The sequence below is a fragment of the Dipteris shenzhenensis genome, chromosome 1 (assembly GCF_047967505.1).
Source record: "Dipteris shenzhenensis isolate YYH24624 ecotype China chromosome 1, Dip_SZ_1.0, whole genome shotgun sequence".
Classification (NCBI taxonomy): Eukaryota; Viridiplantae; Streptophyta; class Polypodiopsida; order Gleicheniales; family Dipteridaceae; genus Dipteris; species Dipteris shenzhenensis.
Window position 1 is genome coordinate 33,426,120 of NC_141596.1, and position 17,349 is coordinate 33,443,468.

The 17,349-nt window shown below is 40.2% G+C and overlaps 1 protein-coding gene across 1 annotated transcript; it reads left to right on the plus strand.

Moving 5' to 3' along the window:
- Nucleotides 1-8,118: 8,118 nt before the first annotated feature.
- On the plus strand, nt 8,119-9,483 carry LOC147905728 (TPD1 protein homolog 1-like). The gene is made up of 3 exons (XM_087375053.1): nt 8,119-8,242; nt 8,874-8,999; nt 9,110-9,483. Exons 1-3 carry the CDS (start codon nt 8,119-8,121, stop codon nt 9,430-9,432), a joined length of 573 nt encoding a protein of 190 aa, XP_087231179.1. The 3' UTR covers nt 9,433-9,483.
- Nucleotides 9,484-17,349: the final 7,866 nt, after the last annotated feature.

Below are 17,349 nucleotides of genomic sequence, written 5' to 3' on the forward strand. Positions count from 1 at the left end.
TTATACAAAAAAAACCGAAAATCTCATCATGACCTTATTCGACATTCCAGACAAAAATATGCATTTTGGAAGGAGCAAGCTATTTCGCATCCCGATGACTACATGTGCCTTATTGTAGATGGCATGGATTTGAATACAACAACATTGCCTCGTTTTGTTGCCACTCCACCTAAATTACAAGGAAAGCACTTTCTAAAGACACATATATGTGGAGTGTTAGTGCATGGAATTAAGTTCTTTGCAGATATATGGATTGATTCCTTGCATCTACATGATAGCAATCAAGTTGTAACATCTATTATGAAGGCAATTCGTAATGTACATGCTAAAAAAAGGTCGCCTACCACCGACTTTGAGAATACAAGCTGATAATTGCTGGCGAGAAAATAAGAATGTACTCATGTTTCCATTCTGCTCCATGCTAGTTGCTCATCGAATCTTCAATGAGGTCGAATGTGGATTTTTGTATGTTGGGCATATACATGAGGATATCGATCAGGTTTTTAGCACAGTTTCAAGGGAGCTTAAATGCAAGGATGTGGAGACAATAGATGACTTGGTAAGAAGATGTGGTAGGCAAGTTGGTGGTCGTAAGGAAAGTACAGTATGTGAGAGGCTCAAAAGAATGTATGATTGGAAGAGCTTCATTCTACCTTTCATACAAACGAGTAGTGATGCATTGACAGGTCATACCAATCCACACTACTTTTGTTTTTTTTTAAAAGATGGAAAACCCGTAATGCAATGGCAACAGTATTCTCATGATACAAAATGGGAACCTGAAGAACCTTACAGTCTCTTAACTTTAATTCCCAGCAAGGAAAGGTATCCAACATGGGCTCCTATACAAGAATTCAATGAGAGGTCTAGCTGTGAAATAGAAGGATTAAAAGCATTCATTACATACAAAGAGGAAATGCTCCAGAGATATCCTGATTCGAAGCCTACTTGGAGAGAACACACTACCACTGTAATTAATAAGACACGAAATTTAATAAAGGACCTTGAGAGAATGCGAGGCTCAAAGGATGTCAAGGAAGAATGCAATATGTTTTGGCCAAATGTTCATAACGATTTGCGCCCAGCTCTAGTCTTTGAAAATAAATTTGTATCATTACTCCCACGTCCATATTGTGGACCGAAGAAGAGAGAGTTTATGCCACAAGGAGATATAGAGGTCGATTGTATTGTTGTGGTTCGGCCATCGGATGATGAATATGAGAATGTGAATTTTTGGGTTGCAAAAGTAGTTGATGTGCAAAGAGATGACCAAGGGAGAGCTACAACATTTACAGCCGTATGGTATGAGCCAAAGGGCAGGAAGGAGAATATGGATAACAACACATTGTATACTAGTTGTATAATGAAGGAGTGGGTCCCAAATGATGAAGCGGTCTCTCAAGTTTCGACGGACACAATCATAGTGTCTTGGCATTCAAGGGCAAAGAAATCAAAGAAGCGCATGGGATATGAGGTAGAAGGAAAAATAAAAATACCACAGTAAAGTATTTTGCATATACACGAATTTTTAAGGATGCTCGTTGTGGAGGAAGTAGAAGGAGACAGTGCAAATGAAGAATGTCCATGATTAAAGCTTTGTATTGAAGTCCATTGAAGGATTTTATTTGGGTACTAGGCAAGAAGCCAGTTCAAGACAATTATAATCAGAGTCATCACCTCCTATGTCAAATGAGAGTCAAAATATGCACTGGATGTCACCCAAGGGTCAAGGCTTGGCAAGACAATAGGGAGTTAATGCAGATGGCACCTGGCAAGGGACTATCACATTGAGCAATAAGACAATGGGGAGTCAATGCACCCAAGGGGCAAGGCTTGGCAAGACAAGTGGGAGTTAATGCAGATGGCACCTGTATTTTGCACTGGATGTCACCCAAGGGTCAGGGCTTGGCAAGACAATAGGGAGTTAATGCAGATGGCACCTCGCAAGGGACTATCACATTGAGCAATAAGATAATGGGGAGTCAATGCACCCAAGGGGCAAGGCTTGGCAAGACAAGTGGGAGTTAATGCAAATGGCACCTGGCAAGGGACCATCGTGACATTGAGCAATAAGACAATGGGGAGTCAAATTATGTAGATGGCACGAATTGGCTCTTTAAGAGCAACAATTTAAATTGTAAACATATGTTCAATCTATATCATTTTGGATATAAAGACTCTAGCTGAGAGAAACGTCTCTCAATGTAATCATATAATAATAGCTATAATTACTATTATACCTCTTTGGTTCAATACAAAACTTGGGTCTTATGGCATCATGTCTTTTTTCTATTTATTAAAAGTTTTAAAAATTTTGTGCATATTGCGAGTGACAATATTATTTTCATGAAATATTTAAGTCTCCTTTCATGGATTTATAAATTTATCACGTCAAGGAAAAATATTAAAAATAATTACATTAACCAATAACTTAGATATAGCTAGAATTTCTAATATAGGATTATTTCAAATTCTTGCATGTTGGTGCAAAAGTATAGATTGAAAAAACAATATTTTTATGTGAATATGATAGTGCCACAAAGTGAACTTTTGATTTGGGAATAATATTTTCAAAAAGTAAAATTTTGATTTGGGAAGGATATTTTCATAAAGTAAACTTTTCATTTGGGAAGGATTTTTGGGCTTCGTCCAAAAACAACAAAATTAAGTCCAAAATTAATGAAATAGGTGTTTTAGTAGTTCTAAGTGATAATATCTCACTACTATATTGTAAATGCTATGTGCTCTATATCCATTTTATCTAGACGATTGTCCCTTGACATCGTCCAATCCTCTACCATGTTTATTTCCATTTCAACTAGATCAATATCTATCTCCTTATCTTCCTCTTGATGCAAATACTCACGTTCTGGAATGTCATTCCGCATGAGAGTAAGAATTAGAATCATCAAAAGATTGAAATACAATAATTGAAGGAGAATCTAACCATGTATTCCAAACCCCTGACACCACATTCCTCCTATGAACAACACTTAAAGGTGCTCAAAAATTTACTCCATTGTAACAAAAATTAATCATCAAGCCTATATAGCATATTTCCATGTAAAGTAATAGGTCTAGAAGCTAATAATACTTGTGACTCATCCAAAAGATGTATGGGATGTTCATTGTATTGCTTCCTACCCAAATTTGAATTAGCCTAGATAACATCTCAGATTGAGGCGCTTTTATAGGGAACCCAGAAAAATAATACATCTTGCCATAGGAAATTGGTCCCCTTCGTAGCATTCAAACATATTAAAAACCTAGCTATTTTACCCAAAGTCGAGTGGGCACCTCCAAGCTGCAGTAGCCATTTAGAGCATAAATTTGCATTTTTCACTATCATAGTACTGTTAAGGCCTAGCCCACCAGCCTCCCTTGGTCTAGTAACCAAGTCCCAACTGAAGGTATGCCATCTGCCCTCCCAAACAAAATTAGATATGCACCTGTCCACCTTCCTTAGGTTTGTTTTAGAGAAGGGCCAAACAGACAAAACATAAACATCAATGATTCAACTATATGTTTAGTAGCCGTGAGCCTGCCTACAAGAGATAAAGTCTTGCCAGCCCATTTCTCCAGCTTTCCTTTGATTCTTTAAAAGGCCCAATCAAAAATGGCTTTGAGACTTGTTCCAGCCCCCCAAGGGCACCCAAAATATCTTATTATTTGTCCTTTTGGAATCCAATTGAACTGGAAACTAGGAGCCCACTCAGGTAGCTCATCCCATCCAAGCCATAATGCTGTGGTCTTATCATTATTAATCTTTGAATCTAAAAGAGTTGCAAATTCATTGAAATTCTCGAGAAACTTGATAATATTTTCCGTTGTGCGTACCCAAAAAATTGCGAGCAGAAAGCAGAGCCATCAAGTAGCCTCAAACCTTTGAGATTCCCACTATTTAACCGATAATCAATCTAGACCAGTAGAGGCTCGATGACTATTGCAAAAGCAAAGGCGCCAATGGGCAACTTGCCTAATTGATCTTTGAAGAGAAAATCTTTGATAATGATACCCATTGACTGGAACTATGGCCCAGGCATTTGAGAACATCATTTTAGTCAACCCACAGAAGCCACTTCCAAAAACTAAGGTGCGCATGTTGCACAAAGCATTTAGCAGTGCTTCATGAATGCATCTGTTAGTCTGATGTCATTTGTTGATAGAGTAATAGAACTTTTAATAGATATATAATGTCAATTTTGCCATATAATAAAAAAGCAAGCCATTTAATCGGATATCAATATATTAAGATGGATTCTCATTGCTACACATATGAATTTCGTGCTGACAATTGACGAGGAGGTGAACCAGGAAGCCTTGAAGGCTCGATCTACAAGCATAACGGGTGCATTGAGTAAAAAACTTGAATGGGGGGTAGTAGGGAATCGCTCGAGTAAATCCTTCTCGTAAAGGTGGAGCTTACATTGCGAATCCATGTGCTAAATGTGGCATGAATGCGAGGTGGGTGTCAGCTTCATGGAGGGCAAAATCGCAGGAAAAGTCGTCCACCAGCAGAGCGTATAAAGGTGAGTAGAGGAGAATGTTCAAGAATCAAGGGAGGTTGGCAAGGAGAATGGAGCTGTCAAGTGAAGAGCGTCAGCTCACTCTCAGCTGTGCGGACAGTGGTATGCAGGGGGAACACAGAGACAGGAGAGAGAGAGAGACTCGAGACAGAGAGAGCGTGCATCGTGGAGGGCGAGACTGCAGAGTCGGGCCCAGACTTCAGAGTGTTGTAGTTCTAACTTATCATCAGTTGTGATCTTACAACTTTACAAGTTACGTTCTGACTCGTGCTTTCAGGACGGCGTTCGAAACAGATGATATTGTAAACTCACTGACTCACTACTAGTGACTAGAGGAGAAGCGAAAACTTCAAGAAATTGAGTTTCTGTGGCGAGACCATGGGCTAGGGGATTGCTGGAGGAGAGGCTGGCCGCAGGACCTGGACTCGCTAGGGGATTGCTGGAGGAGAGGCTGGCCTCACGACCTGGACTCTGGACTCTCGAGCCTGGAACTGGAAGTTGGAGCTACTTCTAAATTTGGGGCGCACTCATTACAAGGACAATCATAGGCTCACGATCGTCCTCGAAGTCCAGGACTGAGGAGGCCAGCCAGCAGCAGCCACAGACGGCGCCTCCACGCCCCAGGCTTCGTTAGTTATAAATACTGAAGTTTAAACTGTTGTAGCTTCATCATCACCCCTGTTAGCCCGTGCGCACCGCCCCCTTCTCTTCAAAGTTCATACGGCCCACGAAAGCACTGTGCACTCTGTTTTAAATACTACTACTAAATAGCATTTCCATTACTGATTGATTACGAGTCGAGCTCACATCGTCTTTCAAGTTTCATCCATCAGATTCAGTCTTGCACATATCTACCTTATTATTATTCCACCATTTGCATTTCGCCTTCAAAGCGTATTGATGTTTCTACTCTTCCACTTTGCAGTAGCGTTCCAGCTGCTTGTAAAAACTAAATATAAGCTCTGTGGTTCTACCCTCCACCACCCTGACTCCCTGAGTACTTTAAACTGGCTGACGGCGGATTTTGGCAACATCAATTTCCCTGCCACCACGCTCAGTAGTACAAAAGCTGCACCCCTCCTAATTGCCCTGCATTTAACGCTAATTCTCGGCTTAATTTCGGACCCACGCACGCTCCACACGCGCTCGGACCTCGACAGTCGAGAGACCGGCGCTTAAAAATAGTTAGTATAGCGCTTTTAACACGCACTTTAAAGACCCCCTAAAATCTCCTTGTTTTTTGAAATTGATCACTCCCATAAGAAGAAGAGATATGGGCCTCATGATGAGAGGTGGTGCATCAACGTGGAAGTTGCGGGCAGGTGGCGGGCGTGGATTCGCTGAGTCATGACGGCAGGAGGAATGCCCGTGGCAGCATGCCGATTCCCGAATCTACGTGTTGACGGCTAGATGGTTGCCACGTGGCAGAGCCGGGCCAGTCTTTTTGTGTGAACGTCAACGAGGACGGGACCGTTTCCCAGTGACGTGGGATCATTATCCACAAAAAACTGATTAGGCGCTAATTTGGCGGGAATTCAATCTGGCCGCTAAATCCGACTCCGGCTACTCCCGGAGACAAAATAGGGAAGGCCAAGCGGTTAATGTTTTTGTAATCATTCAGCGGATACTACCAACCATCTCAACTTGAGAAAGGAAAATTTTGAGCATTTTTCTTCAGCCCTTGACAAACTAACACTTGCGCTATAGAGTGGCATGATTCGTATGTGGAAATCACACGGAACCATGTAATTAATCCCTCTCTAAAAGCACTCTTGCAACCATGTTTTTGGCCTGCCATATATGGAGGCCTAAGTAAAGCCAATGGCATTTGAGAAAGCTCATTTTTTGAGGGATTGGCGCCACGTGGAGCCACATCAACGCTTCAAATCCTCTCTCTCTCTTTCTACCTCTCTCATTGCTAATTTCTTCAGATTCTTCCCTTCAAATCCTCTCTCTCTCGCTTTCTCCCTCCCTCCCTCTCTCTCTCTCTCTCTCTCTCTGCTTTCTGCCCCTTTTTCCATGGTGCACATTCAATTCATCTTCTTTTTCGATCCCGGGCAGGCCTTATGAATGATATTCATCTTGTTTTCTTTTTAACTTTTAATGAATTTCATTTGCATCAAAAATAAATAAAATCCCTTCACCTTTAGAAAGGAGACTTAAGATGTGTTCATAAGCCACTCTAAAGAAACAATGCAATTCGATGGCCAATTCACCGGGATTGTTGAAGAATTGCCCCAAGGAAGGAAGCCTCTTGATCATTAAGCATAAATTAGGCACATAAGATTAGTAAAGGCAACTAGTCGGCCTTGTTTAGATTCCAAGGGGTCAGCCAAGAACTTGATGTAAACTTCGAGTTGGTGGCAAGTCTAGCTTGGCCAAAGTGGCAGGTCATCTATAACCCTTCAAAACAAGCTTTGCAATCCCCTCTCAAGCCACCACGACCCCTTGAAAATTCAGCATCCACTCTATAGTCAAGCCTGCAATGGTGAGCCCCAAAGCCAATCCCCTGCCCTTTGATCCGTCTCATTGAACCACGTAGTAATTTTACATTCGAACCACTTAGGGCTTGCTTCCTTGCAAAGATGTGCGCATCTGGGTGCGAGAGCATGCTTTTATTCGGTTGACGCACGAGTTTTTCCAATTGGTGCGTGTCTTATTGAACAACTTAGGCTTAGTGCACAATTGGCCAGTTTTTAAGACTTGCACAGGAATCAAGGCATGTTTGGAGCACCATTGGTCTCCCTTTACACACCTCATGTTTCAAGGTGCTGATTTTGAGCTCCAGTGCGCTCTTTCACCTCCAACCAATAGAAAGCTCGCATTTCTGGCTGACAGTGGGTTGAAAAGATTGAACTGCTTTCAATGCTCTATTCTAGCCAATGAAGACTTGCCAGTTACAAACTGTGCAAGTCTTGCAGCTGGTCAGATGACATTTTGCAGCTTCTTGTAGCTCCCAAGAGCTCGTCAGATGCATGCAGTTAATGCTCACGGCCTTTAGTTCACGCGAAAAAATGTGAAATGCATCGCTTGTATCGCTCCAAAGGTGCCGTGTGCAGTGGCTCTTACATTCGAATTAGCTATGTTTTGAGGGAGGGTCAAATGATGGAATCATGGTTAGGTGAGGGGCAATAAAGGGGGGGTGAGTTAAGAGGACCGGCGTTACGGGCATTAAGGGATGAAAAGGAGGGTGAAAGGGCGCAAGGGTTAAGGAAAGGTTAGGGGGTTTGTATTAACTAGAGTTAAGGGGACTATCCATCTTCATCTTCCAAGCGAACTTTCTTCTTTATTCTTCTTCATCATCATCTTCTTCAACAAAATCATCTTCGTAGTTTTCAGCAGCAAAGCTTGCATTCCGCCATAGCCAGAAAAGCTTGCCTTCTGCCATAGCCGTCAAAGCTTCCACTTCGCCATAGCCAAATGCTTGCTCTTCTCCATCGCCAGCAGTAAGCTCCCCATGTCCTTTCCGAAAACATGACCTTCTTCCCCCCTCCTCCTCCTCCTCGTCACCTTCCACCCTCCATCGCCTCTCCTTCCTTCCAAACCCTTCCTTCTCCTTTCTCCCCCTCCTCCTCCTCCTCCCTCCTCAACCATGCCCGCCTCGACTTCCCGCCGCCTCCGCTTTTGCTTCTTGGCATTCACCACCCTCGCTTCCCTCCTCTTCGTCGTCGCCGTCTTCTTGGCCTCTCCCGCCGCCTCCTCGCTTCTTTCAACCGGTGAGTTATCGTGTCTCCTTTTTGCAATGCCTTCGCTTTTCCTGTTTTCTGTTTCCGCTCTCCTGCAGCACTCAATGCACGTTACTTTGCACATGCACGCGTTCCTATCGCCCTTTTTTCTTCTTACGTCTTGCTGCTGTAAGTAGCGTACTACTTCTCGACAGCCCAGTTGATTTAGGAACCCGAGACGGGAACCTCCATATCGCTCTTCACAACCCCAAAAGGGGACCTCAGTTTTTCTCATTTCCTCCGGGCTCACGGCGTTCCTGCATCTGTCTCCGTCGTAATGTAAAATTCCCCAACTGCATTTTGCTTCGTGGGTCACGACCTGAAGAAACGAACAATTGGCCCCTTCTTTTCGAAGTGGTCTCCTTCGGCCGATTGTCGTCGTTGAGGTCCTTCTTGGGTGCATTGTCGACGCCGTGTCTTTCGCACATTTGTCGGATGTTGTTCCTCCGGGAAGCGTGCAATTCTTGAGAACAACCTTTCGAAGACCTTTGGAAAACAGTGTTTAACGTAATAAGAATCTCATTCAAATGCCGTGCATGACTACCAGATTTGCTATTTCCTTGACCCACGCTCTGCTTGCATGGGTTCTCATTACAGGCTCAATATCTTTTTGCATGTTCAGGTTTTGTCAAAGGGTTGGAGAATTCTACATCTTCCAGGGTTTTGTACACACAGAGTAGAAACCTTACAAAGACGGTTTTGAGGCTAGATAGGACTAGATCAAGAACTCGAAAACTCCTGGATCTTGGTGAGTAAAATACAACCCAAGACCGATTTCTTGGAAATTCCCCTAGCAGAACTATCCCTCCGCTTCAAAAACATTGGACTGCCTCCTGATTTACACGTTCGTGTGTGCAGATCGTATAGGAGATGCTTGTTCCATTGCCGATTTAGCTATACTGCAAGGCGAGACGAGTCCCTTACCCGACGGTATTCCTTCATTCACCGTACAGATTTTCAACCTCTGCGTTTCTGGGTGCCCCATCACAGATATACATGTTTCTTGTGGTTGGTTCGCATCTGCGAAACTGATCAATCCAAAGGTGTTCAAACGAATGAGGTTCAATGACTGTATTGTAAATGATGGGATGCCCTTGAATGGTGGAGACAGCGTAACGTTCGAATACGCGAACTCCTTTCAATATCCCTTGACAATATCTTCTTGTGTGAATACATGTTAGGTGATCACTGGCAATGGCAGCCTATTCAATAGAAATTCCTGGAAGTTTTTTAGATGATTCCTCATGGATTTTCGGCATGCAATGATGCTGTTCTGATCTTGTCTGTTGCGTTTTGAATTTTATTTCTATCTGAGATTATCACCTGTGAGCTTGTCTTGTGCCTCAAACTAGCTGCATAGTTGTAAAATTAGGGGTCTTAGGAAGCCACCGACATGCACCTCACATGATCATATCGAGCATTTTCTCGAACCGTAAAGAATGATAACATTCTTTGTGAATTTAATAGCGGAGAATTCTGAGACGTTGGCTGCCAGGCCTTTTTTCAACAAATCAAAATCAAGTAATTCCCTTTTGAGATCCCAGTTATCTGGGTGTGATATTTTCTAATGCATCCGGACAAACAACCAGAATCTGTCTCTTTAATTGTTGATATATTGGAAATTTTGTGATCAGTCACTTTCCATGTTGAAAATTGTCTGGACTTTTGTGCTATATGGACATGTGATCAACTCGATCAATCAAATCGTTGTCTTCGTGAGGGAGAATGTCGCCCAAAAAAGGTGGGTAGTTCACGTTTATCACATTGAATAAGCCATGTAATTATTTTCCAAGCCTCGCGACATGATATATTATGCTTATGCAATTTTTACAATTTCAAAATTGAAGAGTTTAAACTTTAAAAGGAGAAAAGGTGTAAAATACTCGTAGTGGGGAGACTGAGCTGAAATGGAAATCTGTACTCTAAAATGTAAAATGTAGATCTACTACTTTTTTGCTTTTAATTAATATCTTAGCATCATCAACTCATTAACTTTAAAGGACTTGAGATTTACAAAAACATGGAAGATTATATATTTTGACACTTTCAAGCGATGGCAATGGAATTTTTCTTTGAAGTGCACTTAAGACAAGGAACGTTGAATCACACTAAAAGGGAGGCAAACACTCTTTTAATGTTGTGCATTTATTGTCAAAATGGGAATATTTACTAATGTTTAAACAATGCTTGACGTTTGATATTGCATTAGGTTAATGTAGACCTAGTACTTTTCCGCATATGTTAACTAATTAAAAAAGGTGGTGCAAGGTTTTGAAAAAACATCAAGGGTAAATATATTGACACTCATGCAATTGTTATGGAGTTTTGCATTTTGAATTGAACTTGAGACATCACATAAAAGGGAGGCATGCAATCTTTTAGTGTTGTGTATTTATGGTCAAAATGGGAATATTTACTCAATGTTTAAAATCATGCTTGATGTTGGATATTGCATGAGGTGGTCACTTGAAATGGGAGTTACTTGAAATGGGAGTTATTTTACTTCAAAATATAATTGGAAATTTAGGCTTTATTCTTAATATGTATCATGGTGACTTGATGTGCGAGTTGTTTTTTCTTTGAAATGCTCAAATTAAGTGGAATTTTTATTTCATGTTGAGTTTACAAAGATTGAGCATAAATTTTGTCAGATACTGACATGCAGTCCACTTGTTTTCCACCATCCAAACAAAACTAGGTGTTAGAACATCATAGGTTCATTTGGGTAGACAAGTAATGTTTGTTTTTCCTAGCTTGTTATTGCTTTACCTAAGAAGTAGATGTCCTTCTAGATTCTAGAATCTAAAGTAATAAAGCATATGGTTTTTAAAATAAAAATTCCATGTCACAACTCACAAGCCATAAGTATTGATTCTATATAAATTATCTTTAAGTTATAAAACCTGAATAAAAGAAGGTTAGTCCCAAATCAACAGTAGAGGACCAATAAGGGGGGTAGTCCACACCCTTAAAAGACCATCTTTTCTTTCCTTTTTCCTTTTTTGAAAATAAAATAGTCGAGTCATATTAAGAGGGGGGGCAGCCTTGAAAAAACCCCTACGAAAGGTGGCCAAACAAGTGGGTAGAGCCCCAAGCCTACACTCAATGAGTAGAGAGAGAATTGTAAGCAAAAATAACTCAAGTACAAGACTAAGTTGCTCAAGCATTGGCTTTCTAGAGACTTGCCTTGCTCTGATAGATTACCCATGGATAAGTCTATAAATAAACTGAAGAGATGGACTATCCTTAAATAAACGTGGAAGCCACTTGCTAATCAGAGATATATTCTTAATGCTCACGTCTGGAATGCCAAGACCCCCTTGTTGTTTCGGAGACTTTAGGTCAGCCCATGGCAAGTAGTGCATTTTGCACCTACCATTCTCCTCTACCCATAGAAATGCACGGAGCACTCTTTCGATCTCTTGCCACTATGTATGTCTAAATGACCAAACCGAAGCTACATAAGTTGTAGTGGTAGATAGTACATGCTTAATGATGAGAACTCTAGCATTCCAACCTAAGGGTACTCCATGCCGGCTTTTTAGCTTATCCTTAATTTGGTCTTTAAACCATTCAAAATGCTGCTTTAAAGATACTCCATTCCCTAATGGAGCCCCTAAATACCTCACAATTTGCCCACGGTTAATCGATTGCACAGGCATGTTTCTAACCCACACTGCAATAGCATCATCTAAAGATCTGACAGAGCAAATGATTTCTTCCAAATACACACTAACTCTGATGCCGTACAAAAGCAAGAGACGATATTATTCAAAGCATTAATGCTATGCTACACTTCAAGCGAGAAGGCCATCCGATCATCTGCAAACATCGGGGAGCAAAATTTCTTCCCTGATGGTAGCATTATTCCTCGCAGTTGTCCCTCCTTCATAGCCCTTTTTAGGAGATTAAGAAGTGGAGCCAAAAAAAGTGCAAAAAGAAGAGGGGCTATTGGGCAGCCCTGAAAGATAGAGCACGTGAGGTTGAAGGTTCCAGCAAAACTCCATTAAACACCTATTTAATTAATTTTGGACTTTTTCTGTTGTTTTTGGATGAAGCCCAAAAATCCTTCCCAAATGAAAAGTTTACTTTGTGAAAATATCCATCCCAAATCAAAATTCTACTTTTTGAAAATATTCTTCCCAAATCCAAAGTTCACTTTATGGCACTATCATATTCACATAAAAATCTTGTTTTTTCAATCTATACTTTTGCACTAACATGCAAGAATTTAAAATAATCCTATTTTAGAAATTCTAGCTATACCTAAGTTATTTGTTAATTGAATTATTTTTAATATTTTTCCTTAACGTGATAAATTTATAAATATGAAAGGAGACTTAAATATTTAATGTAAATAACATTGTCACTCACAATATGCACAAAATTTTTAAAACTTTTAATAAATAGAAAAAGACATGATGCCATAAGACCCAAGTTTTGTATTGAACCAAAGAATTATAATAGTAATTATAGCTATAATTATATGTTTACATTGAGAGACGTTGCTCTCCGCTGGAGTCTTTGTATAAAATGATATAGATTGAACATATGTTTACAATTTCAATTGTTGCTCTTAAAGAGCCTGAATTCATGCCATCTGCATTGACTCTCCATTATCTTATTACTCAATGTGACAGTCCCTTGCCAGGTGCCATCTGTATTAACTCCATATTGTCTTGCCAAGCCTTGACCCTTGGGTGACATCTAGTGCATATTTTGACTCTCATTTGACATAAGAGGTGATGACTCAGTACAGTTGCATCTACTAGTCTAATAATATATGATTATAATTGTCAATTGGCTTCTTGCCTAGTACCCAAATAAAATCCTTCAATGGACTTCAATACAAAGCTTTAGCGCTGTCTCCTTCTACTTCCTCCATGGCGAGCATCCTTAAAAATTCGTGTATATGCAAAATACTGTGCTGTGGTATTTTTATTTTTCCTTCTACCTCATATCCCATGCGCTTCTTTGATTTCTTTGCCCTTGAATACTAAGACACTATGATTGTCTCTGTCGAAACTTGTGAGACTGCTTCATCATTTGGGACCCACTCCTTCATTATACAATTAGTATACAATGTGTTGTTATCCATATTCTCCTTCGTGCCCTTTGGCTCATACCATGTTGTAGCTCTCCCTTGATCATCTCTTTGGACATCAACTACTTTTGCAACCCAAAACTTCACATTCTCATATTCATCATCTGACAGCTGAACCACAACAAAACAATCTACCTCTATATCTACTTGTGGCATAAACTCTCTCTTCTTCGACGTAATGATACAAATTCGTTTTCAAAGACCGGAGCTGGGCGCAAATCGTTATGAACATTTGGCCAAAATATATTGCATTCTTCCTTGACATCCTTTGAGCCTCGCATTCTCTCAAGGTCCTTCATTAATTTTTGTGTCTTGTTAATTACAGTGGTAGTGTGTTCTCTCCAAGTAGGCTTCGAAGCAGGATACCTCCAGAGCATTTTCTCTTTGTATGTAATAAATGCTTTTAATCCTTCTATTTCATAGTTGGACCTCTCATTGAATTCTTGTATAGGAGCCCATGTTGGATACCTTTCCTTGCTGGGAATTGAAGTTAAGAGACTGTAAGGTTCTTTAGGTTCCCATTTTGTATCATGAGAATACTGTTGCCATTGCATTACGGGTTTTTCATCTTAAAAAAAAAACGAAAGTAGTGTGGATTGGTATGACCTGTCAATGCATCACTACCCGTTTGTATGAAAGGTAGAATGAAGCTCTTCTAATCATACATTCTTTCGAGCCTCTCACATACTGTACTTTCCTTACGACCACCAACTTGCCTGCCACATCTTCTTACCAAGTCATCTATTGTCTCCACATCCTTGCATTTAAGGTCTCTTGAGACTATGCTAAAAACCTGATCGATATCCTCATGTGTATGCCCAACATACAAAAATCCACATTCGATCTCATTGAAGATTCGATGAGCAACTAGCATGGAGCAGAATGCAAACATGAGTACATTCTTATTTTCTCGCCAGCAATTATCAGCTTGTATTCTCAAAGTCGGTGGTAGGCAACCTTTTTCTGCATGTACATTGTGAATTGCCTTCATAATAGATGTTACAACTTGATTGCTATCATGTAGATGCAAGGAATCAATCCATATATCTGCAAAAAACTTAATTCCATGCACTAACACTCCACATAGATGTGTGTTTAGAAAGTGCTTTCCTTGTAATTTAGGTGTTGTGGCAACAAAACGAGGCAATGTTGTTGTATTCTGATCCATGCCATCTACAATAAGGCACATGTAGTCATCGGGATGCAAAATAGCTTGCTCCTTCCAAAATGCATATTTTTGTCTAGAATGTCGAATAAGGTCATGATGAGATTTTTTGTTTTTTTTGTATAATTCCCTTCGATTTGGACATGTTGCACTCTCAATCGCTCGCTTTAAACCATCACAGACATTGCACTTTGACATTTTTTGCCTCTTTGGGATTTATCCAAAGTTCTTCTTCCAAAGAGTATACAAAGTATGAGAAGAAGCCACGGCATCCCCTCTTTGCCTTTGCTTTTCTGCAATAGAGTCAAATACTTCGAGCTTTGTCAAGCCCATTGGAAGGTGCATTTAAGTGATCGCGTCACCGTTAGGGAGTTTGGTAGATATATGGGGTTGAGGTAAAGCATTTTCATGTATGAAGTCTTGCAAAATTGCTGCTACCCTGACAGTTGAGATTCTTGATTTGGACCTTCCTCTATTATCGTGAATGCTAAATTTGTTGCGGCCCTTTGCCTTGGTGACTAAATCCCAATATGTACCATGGGATAATCCAGTAATATTGCGATATGCCTTATTGCAAATCTTTTTTCCATTTGCGAGAGGTTTTTCCTTTTGTCTTGAACTTAGCCTTTTATTGCCATTCTGAAGAAAGCAAGAGAGACTTGTGAGAAGGTATTCATTTCTTTCGCTTCCTCTTCTTTGCCACACATGTCCTCTATATTCCCTGATGTCTACAAGATCAATGAAGCGCATACATCTTCGCTTGCAACATAGATATCCCAATGCATTTAACATGTTCTCCTCCTTCATTACTCTCTTCCTCTTTGGTTGCTTTTGTGGATTTGCTTGGATTCGCTTTCTCTTCATGCATATGTATGACTGTTTTTGTTCCTCATGCACGTTGTTATCTATATTTATGCACTTCTTCTCCTCACATTTGTTTGTAACCAAGCATCCATGATTGGTCGTTGCATCCTTGGCCATATCACAATCAAAGTTAAATATTGAATAATCCTCTATTGATCTCATCCTCGTTTTTAACATACTCTTAGGACCATTCAATGAATTCAATATTCTACGAGAGTATTGAGAACCTTGAAACTCTTCCACTCCTGAGAGAACATCGTTCATTGGGACATCGTGCATGGTTTTCACAATCCACAAGCTTGATTGACACCAAGTTTGTTAATATGCATGAACTCATCCACACTTGACAAGACATCGCTATTGAAATCTTTGCCCTTCTCACTGTGCAAGAATTGATCCACCCTAGATAAGGCTTTGCTTCTAAAATCATTTTGTTTCTCAGAACCAATGAACTCATCCACTCCAGATAAGATGTCACTTCTATAATTGAGTACATTGAAATCATCTACGTTTGAAGTGATAGAGCCTGGCACATGGGCACGCTTTTTAGGTTCTTTGATATTGTAGTATACCTTGTCTTTATCATTGAAAACCATGTGCCTCTTTCTCATGTTTAAAAATTGCATGCTCCATCTCATATTCTTGCCTACCTCATAGTAGGGATCACATAAGGATGTTATGTTATCAACCATACCATCATCAGTGACTTTTAGAATCCTCATCTGTGCAAATGACCATTGCTCCACTTGTTCAAATCCCAATATTTCACCTTCTGCTATAGTCTTATTTGCAAATGATCTCATTTGTAAAACGTCCCCTATAGTAAAATCCAAGGTGGTGCACTTTGTATTCTTGATAATGTCTGTTGCTTAAGTCTCATCATTGTCCCATGCTATAAATGATTTGTTGGATGTATTGTAGGGCATAACTTCTCCAAGTGTTTCCATATCTTCACATTTATACTTTAGCTCAACATGTGCACTAAGAATCTTTGATACAGTGACTGCCACCTTATCTTCACCAAGTCTTCGAAAGTGGCAAACTGAATGGTGTGTTATCCAACCAAGTGCTTATCGGATGGTGTAGTACTTTGGATGTAACTCAATACCACCTCTTTTGAGGCTCATGCAAAGTATTGTGCCCATTGGATATGCTTTGCATGGTGAAGGGAGAATTAAATACCGTTTTTGCCTTAGTGTCATGCACAACCGTCAAAAAACATGGTCCTAGAAGAGTTATTCGAACAAGTGCTTATCGGATTGGGGAACCTCTTTGCACACAAATCAATACTACCTAGGTTGAGGTGTGCACAAAGTATAATGCCCATCGGATATGATTTACATTGTTAATCACGCATTATACAACATTTTCATCCTTGTGATATGCACTACAGTAAAAAAATGTGCTCCTAGGTGTGTTATCTGAACAAGTACTTATGGTATGGGAGCATCACTTTGCATGAAACTCAACACTAAAAAGGCTCAGGCATATGCAAACTATTTTTTCCATTAGATATGCATTGCATAGGCAATCACACATTACACACCGTTTTTGCCTTAGTGTCATGCACAACTGTAAAAACAAGGTCCTAGATGTGTTATTTGAACAAGTACTTATGGGATGGGCGTGCCACTTTGCATGTAAGTCAATTCCACTTAGTTTAAGGTGTGTGTAAAGTATTGTGCCCATCAGATATGCTTTGCATTGTCGATCAAGCATAAAACACCGTTTTTGCCTGTGTCATGCACAACCATAAAAAAACACGGTCCTAGGTGTGTTATTCAAACAAGTTTTTCTCAGATGGGAGCTACACTTTGCACGCAAGTGAGTTTCAACTAGGTTGAGGTGTGTTCAAAGTATTGTGACCATCAGAGATGCTTTGCATGGTCGATCACACATTATACACTGTTTTCCCCCTAATGATATGCACATCCGTAAAAAAACACACCCTTAGGTGTGTTATTT

Bases quoted from the DNA above. Each gene is read 5' to 3' on its own strand.
- LOC147905728 (XM_087375053.1), top strand. From the start codon at position 8,119: ATGCCCGCCTCGACTTCCCGCCGCCTCCGCTTTTGCTTCTTGGCATTC. The intron at 8,243-8,873 runs GTGAGTTATCGT...TTGCATGTTCAG, and splicing joins CTCCTCGCTTCTTTCAACCG to GTTTTGTCAAAGGGTTGGAG. The intron at 9,000-9,109 runs GTGAGTAAAATA...TCGTGTGTGCAG, and splicing joins TCGAAAACTCCTGGATCTTG to ATCGTATAGGAGATGCTTGT.